At 46.3% G+C, this 23384-nt stretch overlaps 1 protein-coding gene across 1 annotated transcript in view; it reads left to right on the forward strand.

Moving 5' to 3' along the window:
- Nucleotides 1–23384, forward strand: part of BMX (BMX non-receptor tyrosine kinase) — an 891026-nt gene that overhangs the window by 263727 nt on the left and 603915 nt on the right. Inside the window, exon 7 of the mRNA XM_085620470.1 lies at nucleotides 5911–5966. Coding sequence (XP_085476596.1) covers nucleotides 5911–5966 — 56 coding nt within the window. The remainder of the gene's footprint in view (nucleotides 1–5910; nucleotides 5967–23384) is intronic.

Below are 23384 nucleotides of genomic sequence, written 5' to 3' on the forward strand. Positions count from 1 at the left end.
ACCACTGCGCTACCCTAAACCCTAAAACTCTACCCCTGGCACGACCCCCTACACTACCCAAACACCATTCCGCTAACCTAAACCCTAAAATACTATCCCCAGCATGACCCCCTACACTACACAATCACCACTGCGCTGCCCTAAACCCTAAAACACTAGACCAGGCATGAACCCCTACACTACACAAACACCACTGCACTTCCTTAAACCTTAAAACACTACCCCCAGCACAACCCCTACACTACCCAAACACCACTGTGCTACCCTAAACCCTAAAGCACTACCCACAGCACGACCCCCTACATTACCCAAACTCCACTGCGCTACCCTAAACCCTAAACACTACACCAGCCTGACCCCGTACACTACCCAAACACCTCTGCAGTACCCTAAACCCTAAAACACTACCCCAGCATGACCCCCTACAGTACCCAAACACCTCTGCACTACCCTAAACCCTAAAACACTACCCCAACACACCCCTCTACATTACCCAAACACCACTGCCCTGCCCTAAACCTTAAAACACAACCCCCTACACTACACAAACACCAATGCACTACTCTTTACCCTAAAACACTACCCCCAGCATGACCCCCTACACTACACAAACACCATTGCACTACCCTAAACCCTAAAACACTACCCCTACACTACACAAATACAACTGCACTGCCCTAAACCCTAAAACACTACCCCTTCATGACCCCTACACTACACAAACACCTCTGTACTACCCTAAACCCTAAAACACTACCCCAGCATGAACCCGCAAACACTACACAAACAGCACTGCACTACCCTAAACCCTAAATCTACCCCCAGCGTGACCCCCTATACTATCCAAACCCCACTGCACTACACTAAACCCTAAATCTACCCCCAGCACGATCCCCTACACCACCCAAACACCATTGCACTACACTAAACCCTAAAACACTACCCCCTACACTACACAAACACCACAGCACTACCCTAAACCCCAAAACACTACCCCCAGCACGACCCCCTACACTACACAAACACCACTGCAATACCCTAAACCCTAAATCTACCCCTAGCACAACCCCCTAGACTACCCAAACACCACTGCACTACCCTATTCCTTAAACACTACCCCAGCACGACGCCCTACACTACCCAAACACAACTGCGCTACCATAAACCCTAAAACACAACCCCCGGCATGACCCCAAACACTATCCAAACACCATTGCGCTACCCTAAACCCTAAAACACTACCCCCAGCATGACCCCCTACACTACACAAACCACTGCGCTGCCCTAAACCCTAAAACACTACACCAGGCACGACCCCCTACTCTACACAAACACCACTACGCTTCCTTAAACCTTAAAACACTACCCCCAGCATGACCCCCTACACTACCCAAACACCACTGCGCTACCCTAAACCCTAAAACACTACCCCCAGCACGACCCCCTACACGACCCAAACACCACTGAGCTATCCTAAATTCTAAAAACTAACCCAGCATGACCCCCTACACTACCCTAACACCACAGCACTACCCTTAACCTTAAAACACAACCCCCTACACTACACAAACACCACTGCACTACCCTTTACCCTAAAACACTACCCCCAGCATGACCCCCACACTACAAAAACACCACTGCACTGCCCTAAACCCTAAAACACCACCCCTACACAACACAAACACCACTGCACTCCCGTAAACCCTAAAACACTACCCCTGCATGACCCCCTACACTACTCAAACACCTATGTACTACGCTAAACCCTAAAACAAAACCCCAGCATGAACCCGCTAGCACTACACAAACACCACTGCACTACCCTACACCGTAAATCTACCCCAGCATGACCCCCTATACTACCCAAACCCCACTGCACTACCCTAAACCCTAAATCTACCCCCAGCACGATCCCCTACACTACCAAAATACCACTGCACTACCCTATTACTAAAACACTACCCCAGCACCACCCCTACACTACACAAACACCGCTGAACTACCCTAAACCATAAAACACTACCCCCAGCACTACCCCTACACTAAACAAACACCATTGCACTCCCTAAACCTTACATCTACCCCCAGCATGACCCCTTACACTACCCAAACACCGCTGCACTACCCTAAATCCTAAAACACTACCCCCGGCATGATCCCCTACACTACCCAAACACCACTGCGCTACCCTAAACCCTAAAACACTACCCCCGGCACGACCCCCTACACTACTCTAAACCCTAAAACACTATCCCTGGCATGACCCCCTACACTACTGAAACACAACAGCGCTACCCTAAACCCTAAAACACTAACCCCGGCACGACCCCCTACACTATCCCATCACCATTGCGCTACCCTAAACCTGAAAACACTACCCCTAGCACGACCCTCTACACTACACAAACACCACTGCGCTGCCCTAAACCCTAAAACACTACATAAGGTACGACCCCCTACACTACCCAAACATCACTGCGGTACCCTAAACCCTAAAACACTACCCCGACATGACCCCCTACACTACCCAAACACCACTGCGCTACCCTAAACCCTAAAACACTATCCCCGGCACGACCCCCTACACTTCCCAAACACCACTGCGCTATCCTAAACCCTAAATCACTACCCTCAGCACGACCCGCTACACTTCCCAAACACCACTGCACTACCATAAACCCTAAAACACTATCCCCAGCATGATCCCCTAAACCACCCAAACACCATTGCGCTACCCTAAACCCTAAAACACGACCCCTACACTACCCAAACACCACTGTGCTACCCTAAACCCCAAAACACTACCCCCAGCACGACCCCCTACACTACCCAAACACCACTGTGCTACCCTAAACCCTAAACACTATCCCAGCCCGACCCCCTACACCACCCAAACACCTCAGCAGTACCCTAAACCTTAAAACACTACCCCAGCATGAACCCCTACAGTACCCAAACACCTCTGCACTACCCTAAACCCTAATTCACTACCCCAGCATGACCCCCTATACTACCCAAACACCACTGTACTACCCTAAACCTCAAAACACAACCCCCTACACTACACAAACTCCGCTGCACTACCCTTTACCCTAAAACACTACCCACAGCATGGCCCCTTACACTACACAAACACCACTTCAATACCCTAAACCCTAAAACACTACCCCCTATACTACACACATACCACTGCACTACCCTAAACCCTAAAACACTACCCCTGCATGGCCTCCTACACTACACAAACACTTCTGTACTACCCTAAACCCTAAAACACTACCTCAGCACGAACCTGCAAACACTACACAAACTCCACAGCACTACCCTAAACCCCAAATATACCCCCAGCATGAACCCCTATACTACCCAAACCCCACTGCACTACACTAAACTCTAAATCTACCCCCAGCACGATCCCCTATACCACCCAAACACCACTGCACTACCCTAAACCCTAAAACACTACCCCTACATGACCCCCTACACTACACAAATACTTCTGTACTACCCTAAACCCTAAAACACTACCCCAGCACGAACCCGCAAACACTACACAAACTCCACTGCACTACCCTAAACCCTAAATCTATCCCCAGCATGACCCCCTATACTACCCAAACCCCACTGCACTACACTAAACCCTATCTACCCCAGCACAATCCCCTACACCACCCAAACACCACTGCACTACACTAAACCCTAAAACACTACCCCCTACACTACACAAACACCACTGCACTACCCTAAACCCTAAAACACTACCCCTGCATGACCCCCTATACTACACAAATACTTCTGTACTACCCTAAACCCTAAAACACTACCCCAGCACGAACCCGCAAACACTACACAAACTCCACTGCACTACCCTACACCCTAAATCTACCCCCAGCATGACCCCCTATACTACCCAAATCCCACTGCACTACACTAAACCCTAAATCTACTCCCATCACAATCCCCTATACCACCCAAACACTGCTGCACTACACTAAACCCTAAAACACTCCCCCCTACACTACACAAACACCACTTCACTACCCTAAACCCCAAAACACTACCCCCAGCACGACCCCCTACACCACACAAACACCACTGCACTACCCTAAACCCTAAATCTACCCCTAGCACAAACCCCTAGACTACCCAAACCCCACTGCACTACCCTATTCCTAAAACACTACCCCAGCACCACCCCCTACACTACACAAACACCACTGCACTACCCTAAACCCTAAATCTCCCCCAGCATGAACCCCTACTCTACACAAACACCACTGCACTACCCTAAACCCTAAATCTACCACCCGCACAATCCCCTACATTACACAAACACCACTGCACTACACTAGACCCTAAAACACTACCCCCAGCACGACCCTTACAATAACCAAACACCACTGCACTACCCTAAACCCTAACCCTAAACCCTAAAACACTACCCCCAGCACGACCCCCTACACTACATAAACACCACTGCACTACCCTAAACCATAAACACTATCCCCTACACTACACAAACACCACTGCACTACCTGAAACCCTAAAACCCTACCCCCAGCATGACCCCCTACACTACACAAACACCACTGCACTACCCTAAACCCTAAAACACTACCCCAGCATCAACCCGCACACACTACACAAACACCACTGCACTTCCCTAAACCCTAAATCTACCCCTAGCATGACCCCCTATACTACCCAAACCCCACTTCACTACACCAAACCCTAAATCGACCCCAGCACAATCTTTATTTTTGTGATCATTTAAGGATATCTTTAAACAGATCTTGTCTTCATCTAGATAATGCTGCTGCCATTTCATTTTTAGTTGCCTACAAATTAGTTGTGCCTCCTTTAAGGCTGTATCGTACCAGGGGTCAGACAAACCCATGCAAGTTTTTTGGGTTGGGAATCTGCTTATCGAGTGCTTTTAAAATCTCACATTCTAAAACTTGGCAGTTCTTTTCTATAGAGTTTGAAGGTTTAAACATCTTTGAGAGATTAAAAACGGGCTCTGGTCCAGGTGTAGAAAGTTTATTCCAGGCTCTGTTTTTGGGTTTAAACATGGCGATATTCTTGAAACGCCTCTCCTTACCCATGTGTAAGGTAATAAGTGAGTGATCTGTCCAACACACAGGAGTAATTTTCCTGATTGATATCAGTTCTTCTGGGGAGAATATGAGGTTGAGAGTATGACCACTAACATGTGTGGGGCCTCGTACTTGCTGATGTAGACCAATGTTCTCACAGGAGCTCATCAGTTCCTTACATGCAGAGGGCAAGATTCCTTCCGCCCAAAGGTAGAAGTCTCCTAACAAAAAAAAGGTCTGAATGCGTCAGCATCATATTAGTTATAGTGTCCAGAAAAGGGGGATGAATGAGCTTGGAGTACTTGGCGGCCTATAGCATAGGACCCCAACAGCCATATATCCCGTTTGCTCCATCAGCTGGAATCCTAAAATTTCAATTTCATCTAAGAGCAAGACAGAGTAATGGATGAAGAGGACTGACCTCTGTATATCAGTATTTTTTTATTTATGATTTTTGCTGGACAGGAAACTGGCAAGACAGTGGAAGCAGCCTCTAGGCCAGGCCTTGAGAGCAATACTGTCCAAATCATGACCTACCATAGTTGCTTTCTAATGTATACATGCTAGTACATTTTATCCACATTATATATTTACCATTTTCTAAATAATTCCCGTTTTAGCTTATGGGAAATCAAAATGTTAAACTGTAAAATATATTAATATGCTGTATCTTTTTACCAAGCATTGCAGAACTCTCAGAATTTGATAAGCATAGATAAAATCATCCTTCAGAAAAAAAAGGCATGACATGAACACTATACTTCTTTTTGTTTTATATTGACTTCGGATATATAAGGAATATTTTCTATTGTAGATCCCTCGATACGAAGTTCAACTGTATTTGAGAACACCATTTCTCCTGCAAAAATGGTAAGAGAAGCATTTCTAATTCCATTGATTAATATATTTAATCAAAGTAAAATACTATATGGACTGGAACTGCTATAGAAGTAATGGGGTGGGAGGAGATCCAGCACACCAAATGTGGTGACTTATTGAGACAGTGATACTTCAACTCTGTAACATTAACCTAATTTAATTTGGCTGGCATAGATCATCATAGCTGATTCATGTATTGGACTTGTGTGCTTAGTGTCTAGAGGCAGGTGTTGCAGACCTAGTCATGCAGCAGTCTGTACTACAGAATTCAACAAAGTATTCTCTGCTCAACTGCAAGTAGTTTCTGCTGTGTTTGACTACAGTTTTGGGAACGCCAAGCAGCTAAGAAGACTATTGCACCACTTCAAATCAATCAGGATTTCAATCAATCAATCATGATTTATAAAGCGTGGTTTATCACCCGATGTGGTACCCAGGCGTTTGCAAGTCCTGGAGGCCTATTCAAACAGCCAGGTCCTAAGGGCCATTGAGAATTCTCGAAGTGAGGTTATGGTTAGGAGTTGTATGGGGAAGCTGTTCCAGGTCTGTGCTGCAATGTGGGAGAAAGAGCGTCCTCCACTTCTGCTTTGGTAGATGCGGGGAGTATGGGTAAGTGAGAGGAGGGTAGAGCATAATCTTCTCGACGGTTAGTGGAAGTTCAGGTGGTGGTTAATGTAGGCAGGTCCTTGGTTGTGATGAGCCTTGTGTGCATGGGTCAGCCGCTTGATTTGACATCTTTTCTGTATGGGGAACCAGTGGAGCTGCCTGAGGTGGGATGCGATGTGGGTTTGTGGGAAAGACCGAGGATGAATCTGTCTGCTGCATTTTGTATGTTCTGAAGTGTCTGTAGAAGTTGTGTGGATATTGCCATAGACTAGTCAGCTGGTGATGAGGGCCTTTATTACAGTGCATCTTGTGTGTAGGGGTAGCCACTTGTAGATCTTACATAGCATGTACAGAGTGAGGAAGCAGGCAGGTGGAGATGGCATTGATCTGGGATTTCATAGTGAGCTTGTTGTCAATAATGATTCCAAGGCTTCTGGCATGGTCAGATGGAGTGGGTTCATATCCTATGTCTGATAGCCACCAGGCGTAATTCCAAGTGTTGCTGCTATTGCCGAAGATCAGTACTTCCATCTTGTCTGTGTTCAACTGCAGGAAATTGTTCTTCATCCATTCAGAGACGCTTGCCATGCTGCTGTGGAAGTTGGCTCTGGTGATGGTGGTGTCATCGGTGAGTGAGATGATAAGTTGTGTCTTGTTTGCGTAGGAAATTATGTGGAGATTTGGGATCTGATGATGTTGGCCAGCAGGGGCATAGGTGTGTCAAGAGTTGCTGGTTGATTATTTTTGCCAGTGCCTTCCCAGGGAAAGGGAGCACAGAGATTGGATAGTAGTTTTTGAGTTCGCTGGGGTCAGCGGAGGGTTCTTTGAGCAGTTGTATTACTTCAGTGTGTTTCCAGGTGTCGGAAACATTGCTATGCTGATAGAGGTGTTCAGCAGGGTGGTGAGTTCCTGGCCTATCCATTGGTTTCCAAGGCTGAGGATGTGTTGCGAGCATGGATCTGTGGAGCTCATGAGTGGATGGATTTCATGGTGGAGGTTGTGTCCTGGGTGGAGAGGAGGTTCCAGGTGGTCAGTCTGTGGTTTGTGTCAGTTGCGGTAGTGGCGTATCTTTTAAGGAGGTCCATGGGTGTGAAATGGGGTTCAAAGTTTTCGTATATATTTGCGATCTGGTTGTGGAAGAAGATGACAAGTTTGTTGCAAAGTTCCTGTAAGGGTGTGATGTTGTTTTGACTTGCAGCAGGTTGGAGAATTTCTTAACGATGTAAAAAAGTTCCTGGGAGATGTTGTCACTGGTTTTGATGTGTGCGGCTACTCCTGTCTTCTTTGTTACCCTCAGTAGGCAGGTAGAGAGGTAGAGGGAGGTTTCAAGTGTGCCCTGTCAGAGATGTCCAAGCTGGCACGCCATATTCTCTCCAGCTGTTTGATGACTTGTTTTGCTTTTCTGAATTGCTGGGTTTACCATCTGCACTTTTTGGAGGATTTTCTCTGGATGTTGCTCTTGATGGGGACAATGAAGTTGGTGCAATTAGTGATCCAGGCATTGACGTACTTCACTCCCTGTTGGTGGTGGTAGCAGGGTTAGAGGTGTCTAGGCTATCTATAGAGTTGGTCTCTGAGATTTTGTTCCACCTATGGTGGAGGCGCTGCTCATCTTGAGGGTGGCAGTGCAGGGAGGGGCATGCTGAAGTGGATGATGGAGTGATCATTCCATGTGAGTCTCGTGGCATGGCCATATGTTATGTGGTTGTTGGAGGTGAAAATGGGGTACAGTATGTGTTCTGCGGTGTGTGTAGGGTAATGGATAATCTGGGACAATCCATTTGTCCCAGATTATCAAATCTATTGGGGAGGTGTGTGTTGTTGTGGTGTTCTTGTTGATGTGGAAATTTAGGTCAAAGAGGAAGATGTAGTCCTGAGAGTCTATGGCTAGTGGCACAATCACGTCCGTGATGGGGTTGCAGAAGCTGAAGCGTGGGCCTGGATGTCAGTATGTGAGGGTGCCTCAGATGGTTGTCTTTTCATCCACGTGGAGCTTTAAATTGAGATGTGCCATGGGGGTGGCACTGTTGTCAGTCATGGTGGTGTACTGTTTGGTCTCTTTGTAGTTGATGGTTGTTCATCCTCCCGGCTTATTGGTACTGTCCTGTTGAGTTATTTTATATCCATCCAGGATTGGTGTGGCAATGTCTGGACCAGATGTGGGATAAAGCCAGGTCTCAGTGAGGAAGATGGTGTTGGGTGTGAGGGCGGCAATGAGGTCACATAATTCAGTGGAATGCTTGCATAGTACGTGTGTGTTGAGAAAGGCGCATGAGAGTTGGTATTTTTGCTCAGGTGGTGTCTTTGTTGTGTTCATGGTGGGCCTGTTGGTAGGCTGGTGTGTGTGCTGTGGCAGGTGAAGTGGAAGTGGGTGCAGGTGAAAGTTTCTACTATGGAGCATGGGCCAGTACGGTTGCAGTGTTTGTTCTGTGTGATTTTGCCTGTGTGCACAGCTTTCTCCCCAAAAATGTTTGAAATAGTGGACAGCTGTGAGATTTTTTCTTTTTGCTTCATAGACATGGTGAACATTCGGGAAGTTCTTTGGAAAGTTCAATATTTCAAAGTGAAATCCATTGTCTTGTATTAATCCATTCACACAGTTCTTCTATCCTTTAATTAAGATGTGTAGGCTCTTCACCTTCAATATTTGATGGGTTGCACTCAGCATGGAAGTGCCCTACTTCAGTTTCTTCAGTGCGGTATCATAAGTCTTTAGATTGCAGCTGAAGTGGAGGGTAATATGTAATAGGTTATTTACCTTGCTCATTTGTTGTGGAAGTTTTTGACACGTAATGATGCTAAGATAGGCAGGTCACGGCTTAGATACCTCTTCCTTTATCATCCTTGGAAATGTGGAAATGTGAGGTCAAGTGTTTTTACCCACTTTGGCAGTATACAAAAACCCTGGATCCTAGCAGCTTAAAGAGAGAAACTCAAAACATTGTGAGTGGATGGACTGTGCTCTCCTGGGTAGCCTGAATATATATTTGGAGGAACAGAACCTACCTGAATCACGGACCACGCCGCCACCGCCAAGAGTCAAGGGGTACCAGTAACCTGCAAGCGCCAGCAAGCGCCACCGAGTGCAGTCCTTCGCGTCGCCGCCCCGGGACTCCAATCCCGGCTGCCCCAGCGGCAGCGCGTTATTCAGACGCAGCGCCAGCAGGCGCCTATAAGTTACGCTGAGGCCAGCGGAGCGGGGTGGGAGCAGAACCTACCTGAATCACGGACCACACCGCCACCGCCAAGAGTCAAGGGGTACCAGTAACCTGCAAGTGCCAGCAAGCACCACCGAGTGCAGTCCTTCGCGTTGCCGCCCCGGGACTCCAATTCCCGGCTGCCCCAGCGGCGGCACGTTATTCAGACGCAGCGCCAGTGCCAGGAGGCGCCTATAAGTTACGCTGAGACCGGCGGAGCGGGGGAGAACAGAACCTACCTGAATCACGGATCACGCCGCCACCGCCAAGAGTCAAGGGGTACCAGTAACCTGCAAGCGCCAGCAAGCGCCACCGAGTGCAGTCCTTCGCATCGCCGCCCCGGGACTCCAATTCCCTGCTGCCCCAGCGGCGGCGCATTATTCAGATGCAGTGCCAGCGCCAGCGCCAGGAGGCGCCTATAAGTTACGCTGAGGCACGCTTCGCGGGACGCGCCGGGCAAAGCCCGGTCTCTTTCACGCTCCATTCAAGATAAAGGTCAGTCTGTGGATCTAACAACTTCTTTTTTGTGCACCATCTGTCGACGCTAGGTTGGGCACTACATACATATACTATGTCTGCGTCACCACCAATCTGCCCTGTAAAAGATATGAGAAAGCCTACAGGAGGAGCATTAATGGGCACCCTGGATAATTTTTTAGTTAGAGTGTCCTCTGCTCTTGCCAAGGATATCGAACTCACAGAAAAGAGACTATCCCTTGACATTGCTTTTGAGAAAAGATCCTCCATGGGCAGGTTAGCCGAAGTTCATTCTCCGGATTTACCCCGGAATAAGACTCAAGACTCTTTGGTTTTATTGTCACCCGCCGAGGAGGGGGGGGAAGCAGGGATCACCAGGGCGCCCTGAATCAGTAAGACCTATGACCAGTGAGCCTCCTGGTACTGCCAATGGACCGGCAAAGTCCATAGATATACTTACCCCTGCTGTGACAGGAGGCACACGCCATGATAAAATTAAAACTCGGTCTACCACTGGTTCTAGGGCGGTGCCCCCTAAAGGTGATCAGGGTCTCCCATCAAAACGGAGCCATATTAATAATAAAGTTCAGTCCCCTGGAAAGAACAAAAAAACTAGTAAAGCTCACCCCACTAACAAGCCTATAATCTAACCCGGAAGTACTCGCCATGCCAGTGAAGACATATCCAATGCCCCCTTTGATGATCAGAGCATTTCAAATGAAATGGGCCCATCTTTTTGGATTAAAATGGAACACTTGATTAAGAAGTCCTGGGCACCTTTTAGTGAACAGTTGGACTCAATTGACTCTAGACTAATATGTCTCGAACTATTGCTAGTTTCTACTCGAGCCAGGGAAGGGAAAAAAGTTATAGAGTCAGTTAATAATCACGCTGGTAGTGGGGGAGTGGGGTCTAATATAACTCAGGGGGTTGAATTACCACCCTCTGCCCCCCGTAAGACAGCTCCAAGTGGTAACTTGGTAGCACCCCTGGTAAATCTATTGGAATCTGTTTCTAATAATCCATTAATGGTAGCGCACTCAGGTGAAGGGGGTTTGCTGCCACAAAGAGAGTCTGGTATGGCCGTTAAACACAAAGCGGCTCCACACACAAAGACTAGGGACTATAGCGAAGCTCTGTTACCCACCCTTCAGCTTCCCCCGGAGTCAGTACCCTATGTAGTGGTCCTGGCAGGGGTGCCCTCATTAGGTGAGGGCAAGAGGGAATCATACCAGGAGCTGAAGAACAAGTGTATCCACTGGCTCAATAAGAATCGCACCCTTCCATTACATGTTTCTGCTGAAATTCTCCACACCAGAAGAGTGGGCTGGGTGGGGAATAAACCAAAAACAGTAGGGGGGGATTGCATAATTGTCAATTTTAGGGACCGGAGGACCGTGGAATATATCTGTGACTGGTTCCAAAACGATCTAGTCCCAACTATTCATCCCCTCCCCCTATCCTATTTTTATGCAGTAGTGCCTCCTGACAGGGGTAGTATCCAGTATTATGGAGGACAAAAGGAGCGGAGGTCTGGGGAAAACTTAGAGTTGTACAATAGGTTTGAAGCACTCTCTGGTCTGGAAGATTGCGACTGACTTCAAGGGGGTAATCTTGGTCAGGGGGAAGCTAACACAGCCCCTAGTGTGGCAGAGGTGGCCACAGTACACAGTGCTATTGCTATGGACAATTCAGTGGTCAATATTGTTCCCCAGACTTCTACCTGTAAAATTCTGAGTTGGAATATTGCGGGGTTGAGAAGCAAATGTATGGACAAGATTTGGCTGGAAGAGATAAAGTCTTACGACATTTTGGCATTTCAGGAAACATGGGACACATATCTTAATTTTTATATAGATGGGTATACACATTTTTTTATTCCTGCCAAACAGGCACACTACAGTAGAGCACAGGGAGGGTTGTTAATGTTTTTTTCCTTAAATGTGAATGGTTCATTACAACAGATTGAAGCGAGTTGCCACAATTGTTTGGCTGTGGAGTTATCTCATCCACATTTTGGGAAATTATTACTGGTTAACTTTTATAATTCTCCCAATAGTGACTGTACCAATCAATTTTTATTCCCCCTAGAGGACTTTTTAATTGCCTATCAAGCACATAATCCGTGGGCTGAGGTTATTGTTATGGGCGACTTTAACATTCACCCTTGCGGACAAAATTGTATCTTTGACAACCTAGATGGTCCCCCATATTCTGCTCCGGTACACTTTGAACATACAGAGCAAGGGGAGACCCTCGAGAAACCTCTGGCCACCACAAATTTCTATGAATCGGGTTGTATTAAGGGAGGCCCGAGGAAAGCTACCTTTAAGGGTTCGGCCATCGGTACAATTATAGACTATATTTTTATGACCGCTGCAGTCCTAAGAAGTGTCATTTCTTATAAGGTGGGGTTCTCTGCTTTTAGTGATCATAACCCTGTAATTTTAGAATTGGCCCAGGGGGCACAACTAACACTCACAGTGTCTGAGCATAAGGCCATCAGTCGAGAGGTGACATCAACGGACCAAGGAAGGAGATTGAAATGGTTGAAAGTGATCCCAGAAACTTTTGTAGGGGAAGTTCTGTCCAATACAGAGAAGGAAGTTAATATCTGTTTGGACCCTGACGCGTCAAACACATTGATTATAGAGGCTTTTGAAACTATCTGTAAGCAAATCAGTAGTAAGTTGACGAGGCAAATACACCCCGAATCAACTATTAGAGGGAAAGATGGTTTAACAAAGAATGTACTAGGGCACATTCTGCCCTCCTAAAAGCATTAAAGCAGAGCCCCAGAAATAGGGAGCAAATTAGGGGGCTAAGGAAATCCTATAAACAAGCCATTCAGATAAGAAAAAATCAGATCAAAGACGAGGCATGGGGCAAACTTTTGTCCCCGGAGGTCCTGAGGGATAGTGGAAAATGTTGGCAAACTATTAATGATCCTTACTTCTCCAGTGAGGATAATTCATGTCTTGATTGTAATACCCAAGATGAGCAATGGACTGCCCATTTTGAGAAAATATATGGCAGTCAGGGGGCTGAGAGTCCACAAGAATATATCTCTAACTTGGAATTACCGTCAGTAGTGGTCTTCCAGGAGAGTGAAGTATTTAAAGAAATAATGGAGACCATGATTAATAAGGTGCCAGGCCCAGATGGGGTCCCGGCGGACCTCTATAAAAGTTATCCTAGATTCAGGGCAAAAATACTGACTAACATTTTTAATGCCTCAGGCTCAAATATATTGCCCGTATCTTGGTCAAAATCCATTATCATCCCGGTATTTAAAAAAGGCCAAAGAGATGATCCAGCCTGTTATAGGCCCATCTCCTTGATAGACTCTGCTGTGAAGATCTTAGGCAGAGTAATATTAGCTAGAATGACAGATCATTTTGAGGGAAGGAGGATCCTTTCTAATGCACAATATGGATTTAGAGCAAAAAGGAGCACATTAAATCAATGTCTTAATTTACAGCTCCTTATCAGTAAGTATACTGTTGCTAAAAAGGGTTCCCTTTACCTGGGATTCATGGACCTATCAACAGCCTTTGATCTAGTCAATAGGACTAAGCTGTGGCAAATGTTAATTGATATGGGGATCAACCGTGTTTTAGTTAAATTTCTCGCCGACCTCCACTGTGGTTTGATCGCCTCTATACTAGTCACCCAAGATGGAAGATGCACAAGGTACTTTAAATCAGAAAGAGGAGTTAGGCAGGGGTGCATTTTGGCCCCCCTGCTTTATATATTAATGCTTTAGAACCTGCCCTGAAGGGAGCCTCATTAGATGTCCCGAGAGTAGGAGACACTACCATTCCAGTTCTCCTTTGTGCCAACGGCGCGGTTCTACTGGCGCACACAGGAATTGGGCTAAATAAATTATTAATGAAGTTTGATACATTTATGGATTCACTTGATCTAAAAATAAACGCCAAGAAATCCCACGTAATGATAGTAGGGGAACAAAGAAAAAAGAAAAATACAATGACATTTTTTTGTGGCAAAGATGAGGTCAGCAATGGCATTTCTTTTCGGCAAAAATTGTGGTCAACAGGGTCCCTGTTTTTACTTATTTAGGTCTCTAATTTGATGAGGAGGGGTCCTGGGGCCCACAAATGAAACTTAAAAGAAATGTATTCGCAAGATCCACTTCAGCCCTTATGGGTTTTTCAAAACGCCTAGGAGCCAGACCCATGGAAGCTATCTTAAAGGTTTACAAGGCAAAATACCTTGCAACAGCCACTTATGGTTCTGAGATCTGTGGGTATATTACTGAAAACCAGCAGATCCAAGTGGTGGAAAATGCATTTCTAAGAACCTTATTATCTGTGCCACAGTCAACCCCTACTTTTTCAATACACGTGGAGACGGGGCTGAATTATGTTTTAGACAAAGCGAAAATGGCCCTGATAATATGTTGGCTCAAGACCTGGCTCAATGATGAGATATCTTTGAACCATATGATTTTAAAAGATTGTCTGTCTCTAGATATGGCCAGTAAAATCCCGTGGCTAGCATATATTGAATTAACTCTTAAAAAACTCAGCCGGCCGGAGATTTTTTCGGCTCCAGATACAATTAAGAAAGCAGACCTGGATTTGATAAAAACTGCCATGGTAAACTTTCAACTTGCAGAAAGAGAAGAGTTGAAAAAACCTTTAGTTAGACTACACTTTGGGTTAGTGAGTTTACCTGGTCTGGAACCCTACCTGAAGCTGGTAACACGCCCCTTCCATCGTTTTCTGTTAATCAGATTTCGATTTAACTTAATTAATTTTTCTTTGGGAGATTTCCCAAAATGGGGTGTTCCAGATAAAGCTGAGCCCTGCAAGTGTGATAATTTATCGTCACAAGATACTTTACATTTTGTTATGTTTCGCAGATTTTACTCAGACATTAGGAAAAGGTATTTAGTACCGTTGCTTAAGGAACTAGGGTTTGCTCAGGTTAGACCAGCACTTGTATATTTACAATTACTGAGTAATGTCCGGCCAATTTTCCATGTCGCTAATTTCTTAGTTGCTGCTATTCGTATTAATAACAAGATGAAAAAAAAAAAAGCTGGCCCAGGACACGTTATACTCTGATCTGGTATGACGCTGTGGTTTTTATTCCGATTTTATTAGTTGGTTATGACTTTTAATCTGATTTTTAGTCTAATATTTATTAATGATTTTAACTGCATGGAATTTTTAGTGTATACCCCAGTATGAATTTGTGGGGAATGTGTCTTAGGTCTAGGCCTGGGCGAAGCACTACGCTACGCTCGCGTAGTTTGCGAAGTTCGCGCTACTTCGCACTACGCGAACTGCACGTAGCACAGTGCGAACACGCGTAGCGTAGTTTTGCGTAGTGCTGCGGTCATTTTTTGCTTGCTCGCGGTCCTCAACGTCAAGTTGGCGACCGCGAGCAAGCAAAATGACATCCCGGCGAGACTTTTTCCTTGTTCGCGATCAGCAACATCAAGTTGGCGATCGCGAGCATGGAAAATAAACCTCCCGGCGAGATTCCCAACGCGAGGTTTCTCATTGCGAGGGGTCGCGTATGCTCGCGACCGCTCGCGATGAGAAACTACAAGTTCGCGTTGAGAAAGCTGCCGCTCGAGAAAAAATCTACTCGAGCAGCAGAAAACTACAGCTCGCACTGTGCAAGATGCCATTTTCAATGATTGCACAGTGCCGGTTGCTTGTCCGCACTGTGCAATCATTGAAAACAACATCTTGCACAGTGCGAACATGTTACTACGCAGTTCGCGAAGTGCTACGCGTAGCTCGCGTAGTGCGAACTTCACTTTGCGTAGCTTCGCGAAGTGCTACTTCGCGAACTACGCCCACCCTTACTTAGGTCCCTGTTTTTTGCCTTATATAATGTCAATTAACTGAAATTTTGGTGCTATATCTATTTCCACTTTTAACCTGTTTTTTATGTAATTTTCTGTAATTGTCTCTTTTTGTGATATTAATTTTATCGAATAAAAGTATATGACTGACTGACTGACTATATATTTGGAGGACTTACATTCAATTTCTGTCCATTTCAAGAAATAGATCTAAGTTTCAACTAGCCTTCAGCCACACCCTGTGCCCAACTCATGAGAGCTGCCTAAACCCCGCTGTGCACAGCCTTTGGTCATGCACAGAATGTGTTGGCCATTAGGCCTGGCATTACGTTTTTTCAAAGCTTTTTAGTGAATCCATGGATCCTTACTCTGGTTCTGCAAATCAAGTTCAAGGTTCCTGTCAGATACAGCAAACCAGTGCTTCCACAACCCATGTTACCCACTGAGAGTTTTGAAGTTCCAAATCCAGGTCCACGAACCTACAGTTGTCAGTGCATGGGTCGGAGAAACTCCCCTGGGTTTAAAAAAGCTAGGCATACAAGCCGGAAATCTGGTGGAAGGCGGGGAGAAACCTACCGGAGTGTGCTTCAGCTCTCGGCGCAACCAGGTCCTTGGTGCCCGCGGCGTCTCCCTCCCGCCGTCGCTTGCTGTGGTGGCCGCTGTGTGGGGGGAGCGCACGCCAGAACTACATATCCCAGGATCCCCTGGGGCCGGAAACACGCTGCCAGCGCGCCCGGAGGCGCTACTTAACCGACCCTGACCCCGGCAGAGCGGGGAACAAGCCGGAAATCTGGTGGAAGGCGGGGAGAAACCTACCGGAGTGTGCTTCAGCTCTCGGCGCAACCAGGTCCTTTGTGCCCGCGGCGTCTCCCTCCCGCCGTCGCTTGCTGTGGTGGCCGCTGTGTGGGGGGAGCGCACGTCAGAACTACATATCCCAGGATCCCCTGGGGCCGGAAACACGCTGCCAGCGCGCCCGGAGGCGCTACTTAACCGACCCTGACCCCGGCAGAGCGGGGAACAAGCCGGAAATCTGGTGGAAGGCGGGGAGAAACCTACCGGAGTGTGCTTCAGTTCTCGGCGCAACCAGGTCCTTTGTGCCCGCGGCGTCTCCCTCCCGCCGTCGCTTGCTGTGGTGGCCGCTGTGTGGGGGGAGCGCACGCCAGAACTACATATCCCAGGATCCCCTGGGGCCAGAAACACGCTGCCAGCACGCCCGGAGGCGCTACTTAACCGACCCTGACCCCCGCGTCGCGGGTAGCGCGCGGGTGGCGCCGGGAGAAGCCCGGGACAAGGGCGGGACCGTCTGTGGCCGTCAGGGGCAGACAGAGGCAGGGCTGGGCCGCCCCCCTTGCCTTCGCTGGCCCGGGGGCATCTGGCTGAGAAAGAACTACTGGCTACCCGCAACGACACCCATTATGGGGAAAAAGACTTCAGCAGCACCCAGAAGACCGGGTAAGCCCAAACAACATGCAGCACCTACTACTCCATTGCCAAGCCTAACGGCCATAGATAAAATGTTGCAGAAAACAATAGGGGTCGTTGCCACGGCTATTCAGAACACTGAAAGACGCCTCTCGCTCCCACCAAGCCTGCCCTTGTTTATGCACCATGATAACTCCTTTGAAAAGTCCCTCGATTCTTTACTTGCTACATCCTATGCGGGGCTTCCGGGCACAGCCACCAAAGAGAACCACACAAATGGAAATATAGTATCTTACGAACACCTGCCCATGGACTCTAGGCTATCATCAACTCCCACTATGTTAGAGCCAAGCCCAAATAGGGACCTGGATTTTTTGCCATCTCCAGTTGACAATTTGATTCACACTGAAGGGATTGACTTACGCCATGACTCTGATGCTTTGGACTCAGGTGGGGATAAAAGCATTAGCGGACTAATACAAACAAGGGGCCAGAAAGCAAAGAGGCAAAAAGCTAAGAATAAACGGAAAAATATTGAGCCTGTACAAAATAAACATAAGGGTGGGAATAGCCAACCACGGAGGTTTGTTGCCCCAGTAGCACTAGATAAGGCTAAAGAGGTCGGCCTACCTAGCAGGATGGATTCCTCTATTATAGAAATCAACACAGTGTCAGGGGCTCAGGGATTTTGGGGGAGACTGGAGACACTGATATCTACTCTCTTGGGTCCTCTGAATCTACATGTATCAAACATAGAAAAAAGGATGAGAGTGCTGACTGAACATGTTTCTAAACTAAGTTCAGGGCGCCATCAAGAAATCTTGCCCTCTTTAGGGGCAACTACCACCACTGATGATGTCCAAATAAATCAGCCCAAAATGTTTAATAAAACTAATATTAGTGTCCCCTTGTTGCCCCCAATACCAGGCACAAGTAAAAGCCTACCATCTGTGGAGCATCGCGCCAAACGGGCACCCAAACCAACACTCCCCAAGGTTGCCACCCCTATAGCGACGGCTCAAACTGTCTCTAAAAGTAATACGGCATATTTTGGTAAAACCAATATTGATGTCCTACCTGATTCATCCCCTCCCTCACCTAAGCCGGACCAATTTATTCTTACAATTGCTAAGCAAATTCCGGCCCGTATCAGTTTACCCCCAGAGTGCGGACCTTACGTCCTGGTTTTAGCTAATGTCCCTAAGCTAAGGAAAGATCAAGAGGAAAATTTTGTTAGCCTAAAAAATAGAACTCTCCACTGGCTATCTAGACATTGTCAATTTCCGATGGATGGCGCTGGAGAGATCATTCATACCCAAAGAGTGGGGTGGGTGGGCCCCTTAAGGAAAAAGTTTGAAGGGGACTGTATAATTATAAACTTTAAGTCCCCTCTAAGGGCTCAATGCACGTTAGCAAAAGCCTCACAGCCCTCCCATTGGGAATATAACACCACACTTCTCCCTCTTGGGTATTTTTATAGGCACTTAATAGATCCTAATCCTAGTCTTGGGACTCATTTTTTGGGACACCTCCAGGACATTAACACTGATTTTAGAATTAACAATCGACGTTACCACCAGGGCCAACATCCTGATACTAGAAATGGCCTTTCATTGGGTAACGTGACTGCACTATCTGCACACCAAATGTCATATCCCCCTTTCTTAGTCGTACCCCAGCACATCCCCAGGGAGAGGCCCTATGCAGTGACCAATCAAAATATTTACCCGGATGAGCATGAGAGGAGGTACCTGTATAATGTTCCAACATATAATCGATTCGAACACGCCTTTTCAAATTTAGAGGAACTGGACTGACTGGGGGATAGTGATAGGAATACTGAACGTGTAGAGGTAGCCGATGCAACTGAGGAACTTTTAGATTCTACAAAAACTGTTATACCTCAACCCATGGCCGTACAGCCTGTTACGGTTGAATTCCCAGTTGCATGTGAGGACGTAACAACAATCCTGAAAATTAACCCCAGGCAGTTTACCAGGGACAACCATTTAAGTAGCCCAAGTGGCTGTGACTTGTCAATCCTTAGCTGGAACGTTGCAGGCATAGAATCTAGACTGTCCGACCCTCAGTGGGTCCAGCTATTGGATGGCAAAGATATCATCATGTTCCAAGAGACCTGGGCCGTAGGGAACGTGCACCTAGAGGGTTATCATTGTTTTAGTGTGTCTGCCTCTAAGCCTGCCTTTGGTCGTGCAATGGGAGGACTTTTTATTGGGATCAGGATATTGGCGGGTGGTACTTTTAAGGATTTATCATTCGGGAACCCAAACATTCAGGTTCTTGAATACAAGCGAAAGACCAAGATTTATTTAATTAATTTTTATAATAATGAATTTAATTCAATACCAAATAGGAACTATATAGCACTTTCTAATTTATTGATACACCTTGAAACAAACATGAATATAGGTATAGACGAGAAGTCAGGGAATCTCATTGGGGGTGACTTCAATGCGAAGATTCCAGGAAAGCATCGATTGGAGGATAAAAGCTGCCCAGATTCAGCAGACCGTAGAGGCACTGAGCTTGTTAAGATATTGAATGAACACATCCTTAGTAATGTAATGGGAGCAAGCCAATCTCCAAGGATGATTTGTGCCCCCACGCATAGAGGGAGAGACTCACATTCGACGATTGATTTTATTTTCACAATCCCCTACCTAACAGATCGCGTTACCGACTCAAATGTGGTTGCGACATCATATGGAGACCATAACCCCCTTATAGTCACTTTGTACCTGGGCCCTAGCCCAGTATATGCTAAATTTAATGGCGCAAGAGATATTACGCCATCAGGTGATGGTCTCCGTCTAAAATGGAGGGGAATTGACTGTGAAGCCCTACTTGATCGTGTAAAAAATGATCACCTAGTATTAATAAATTCTTGCTCATCACCCGACGGGGATTGCCACAGAATAGTCACCGATTTTGGTAAACTATGCGTGGCAATCAAAAATTATTTGTTAGTCCCATTACCCACAAAGGCGAAAGAGCCAAGATGGTTCGACTCTGCCTGTTCTATGGCAAATAGGGAACTACGCAGGGTATTAACCATTAAGCCAAGGAATATAGTGGAGGTACAATCAGCTAGGAAATTTTATAAACAAAAAATAGCTGAAAGAAAGGCGGCACTCCTGATGGAACAGTGGGAGTTCCTGGTCGTTAGCGCCAATATGAAGAGCAGTGGGCCATTTTGAACCGCAGTTAGGAAAATGCGCGACATGGGTAAACATTTATCCCCAATTGGCTGCAATATAACCAGTAGCACTTGGGAAGCCCACTTTTCCAATATATATGCTGCTCCCTTTGAAGAAATAATCACCCCAGATCTGGGACAGTTGCGAGACCTGCGGATTGATTATTCCGAGGTGGTGACAGCCGTCAGAGAGAGCCTTGGCAACAAGGCCCCTGGACCCGACGGTCTTCCCATAGACATCATAAAGCACAGTCTAGACCTATGGGCACCAATTTTACATAATGTTTTTAACAGTTTGTCAAGAGTGCCCATTCCTAAGACGTGGTCTTCTAGCATTATTGTCCCAATTTATAAAAAGGGCGAGAGGTCAGATCCAGCTAACTACCGCCCAATCTCACTTTTGGACAACACTTTAAAAATACTTGGGCGAGTTATTTACAACAGGGTGGTAGAGTGGGCGGAAGACTCTGACCTACTGGATCCATGTCAGATGGGATTCAGGAGTGGGGTGGGCACGGTCGAGCAATGTTTGAATTTAAAATTAATAATTGACAAGTATACCGTCGCTCGATCGTCCCCTATATACCTCGCCTTCATGGATCTTTCATCTGCGTTTGACTTGGTAAACAGATCAAAACTGTGGTCCATGCTTCTCAATTATGGACTGGACGAGCCTTTAGTGTACTTCTTGGCGTATCTCCATACTGACCTCAGGGCTCAAGTTAGAATTGGGTCGGGGGGCGAAGTTTCCGGAGCCATAAAAATTGGCAGGGGGGTTCGACACGGGTGCGTTTTGTTTATTATTTACATCAATGGCATAGCAAAGGTTTTAAAACAAGTAACTAGAGATGTCCCAATTGTCCAGGGGCATCCTTTGCCAGTTCTACTATACGCAGATGATGCGGTCCTTATGGCCCGCACCCCTAACGCACTCCGTTTGCTTGTGGAAAATTTTGTACATCATATGGAGGGACTAGACCTGCGTGTGAATTTAAAAAAATCTTTTGTTATGTCATGCGGACCTGGTAAACGGAAACTTAACACCATTCATATCGGGTCTGATAAACTTGATTCTGTAAATTCTTTTATATACCTTGGGGTGGCTTTCGCTGCGAACAACTCATAGAGTGGGCATTTTGCCCACGCCACGAGTAAGGTCTCGAAGGCCATCAACTCAGTATTGAGTCTCCCACGCCCTAAAAGACTAGGTGCAACCAGTGCTATTTTAAAATTTTTTAGATTGCAGTGTATTCCTGTTGCCACTTACGGGGCTGAAGTCTGGGCCCCTGCTATAAACCCCGGCATCCAACGAGAAGAGACACGTTTTTGTAGGAAAGTATTGGGTGCCCCAATTTCGTCCCCTGAACTCATTTGTCACAAAGAGTTGAACCTCCCTTATATCAGCGACTTTATTAGAAGTAGACCAGCCCTTTTCTGGTTGAGAATCTGGAGGAACAACGCAGCCTCCTTAACACAAGATATAATTAAAGATTGTCTTAAATGTGACCACGGTCTCTCAATCCCATGGCTTGCTGGAGTCTTAAAATTACTAAGTGCCGTGAATAAAGGAGATCTCTTCTCAGATCCCTCCAGAATCGGATGTCAAGATAAGTTAGAGGTTAAACAAGCACTATATGCACTCTTTGAAACTGAAAGGATGGAAAGGGAAATATCCAAATCAACTGTTGTCAGATACATGGAGAATGACCTGCCCAGGCATCCCCTCCCACTTTATCTTACTCTTCCTATGTCCGGTTGGGAGAGGTCTCTGTTATTTCGATTAAGGGCAGGCTCCATAAAATTTCTGTTGGGCTTCCCCTTGGGTTATAATTACACCAAAGAACGTAACCCCTGCCCCTGTGATGGTACCAGCAAACAGAATGATCTGCATTTTTTATTCTTCTGTAAATTTTATTTAAAATACATTAACTGGTTTTTAACACCCTATTTTAGAAAACAAAGACCCCTCTCCCTGGAGGAGTCCCGCTTGATGTTACTCTCCCTGGATACAGAGGAACTGACCTTTCGTACTAGTACCTTTTTAAGACTAATAATCCGTGTACGTAATATGATGGAAAACCCCTGAAAGATCGCTGTTTTAGTTCCCTTTTTAATTTTTAAAGCTATTGTATTTTGTACATTGTAATAATGAACTGTTTTTATGTTTGTACTTTTATGAATTCAAGTAATTCGAATAAAGGTCTTTTGAATTCAATTGGACTGACTGACTATATATTTGGAGGACTTACATTCAATTTCTGTCCATTTCAAGAAATAGATCTAAGTTTCAACTAGCCTTCAGCCACACCCTGTGCCCAACTCATGAGAGCTGCCTAAACCCCGCTGTGCACAGCCTTTGGTCATGCACAGAATGTGTTGGCCATTAGGCCTGGCATTACGTTTTTTCAAAGCTTTTTAGTGAATCCATGGATCCTTACTCTGGTTCTGCAAATCAAGTTCAAGGTTCCTGTCAGATACAGCAAACCAGTGCTTCCACAACCCATGTTACCCACTGAGAGGTTTGAAGTTCCAAATCCAGGTCCACGAACCTACAGTTGTCAGTGCATGGGTCGGAGAAACTCCCCTGGGTTTAAAAAAGCTAGGCATAAAACTTGCCCTGTATTCACAGATACAAAAAAAGAATC

The sequence above is a fragment of the Triturus cristatus genome, chromosome 8 (genome assembly GCF_964204655.1).
Source record: "Triturus cristatus chromosome 8, aTriCri1.1, whole genome shotgun sequence".
Classification (NCBI taxonomy): domain Eukaryota; kingdom Metazoa; phylum Chordata; class Amphibia; order Caudata; family Salamandridae; genus Triturus; species Triturus cristatus.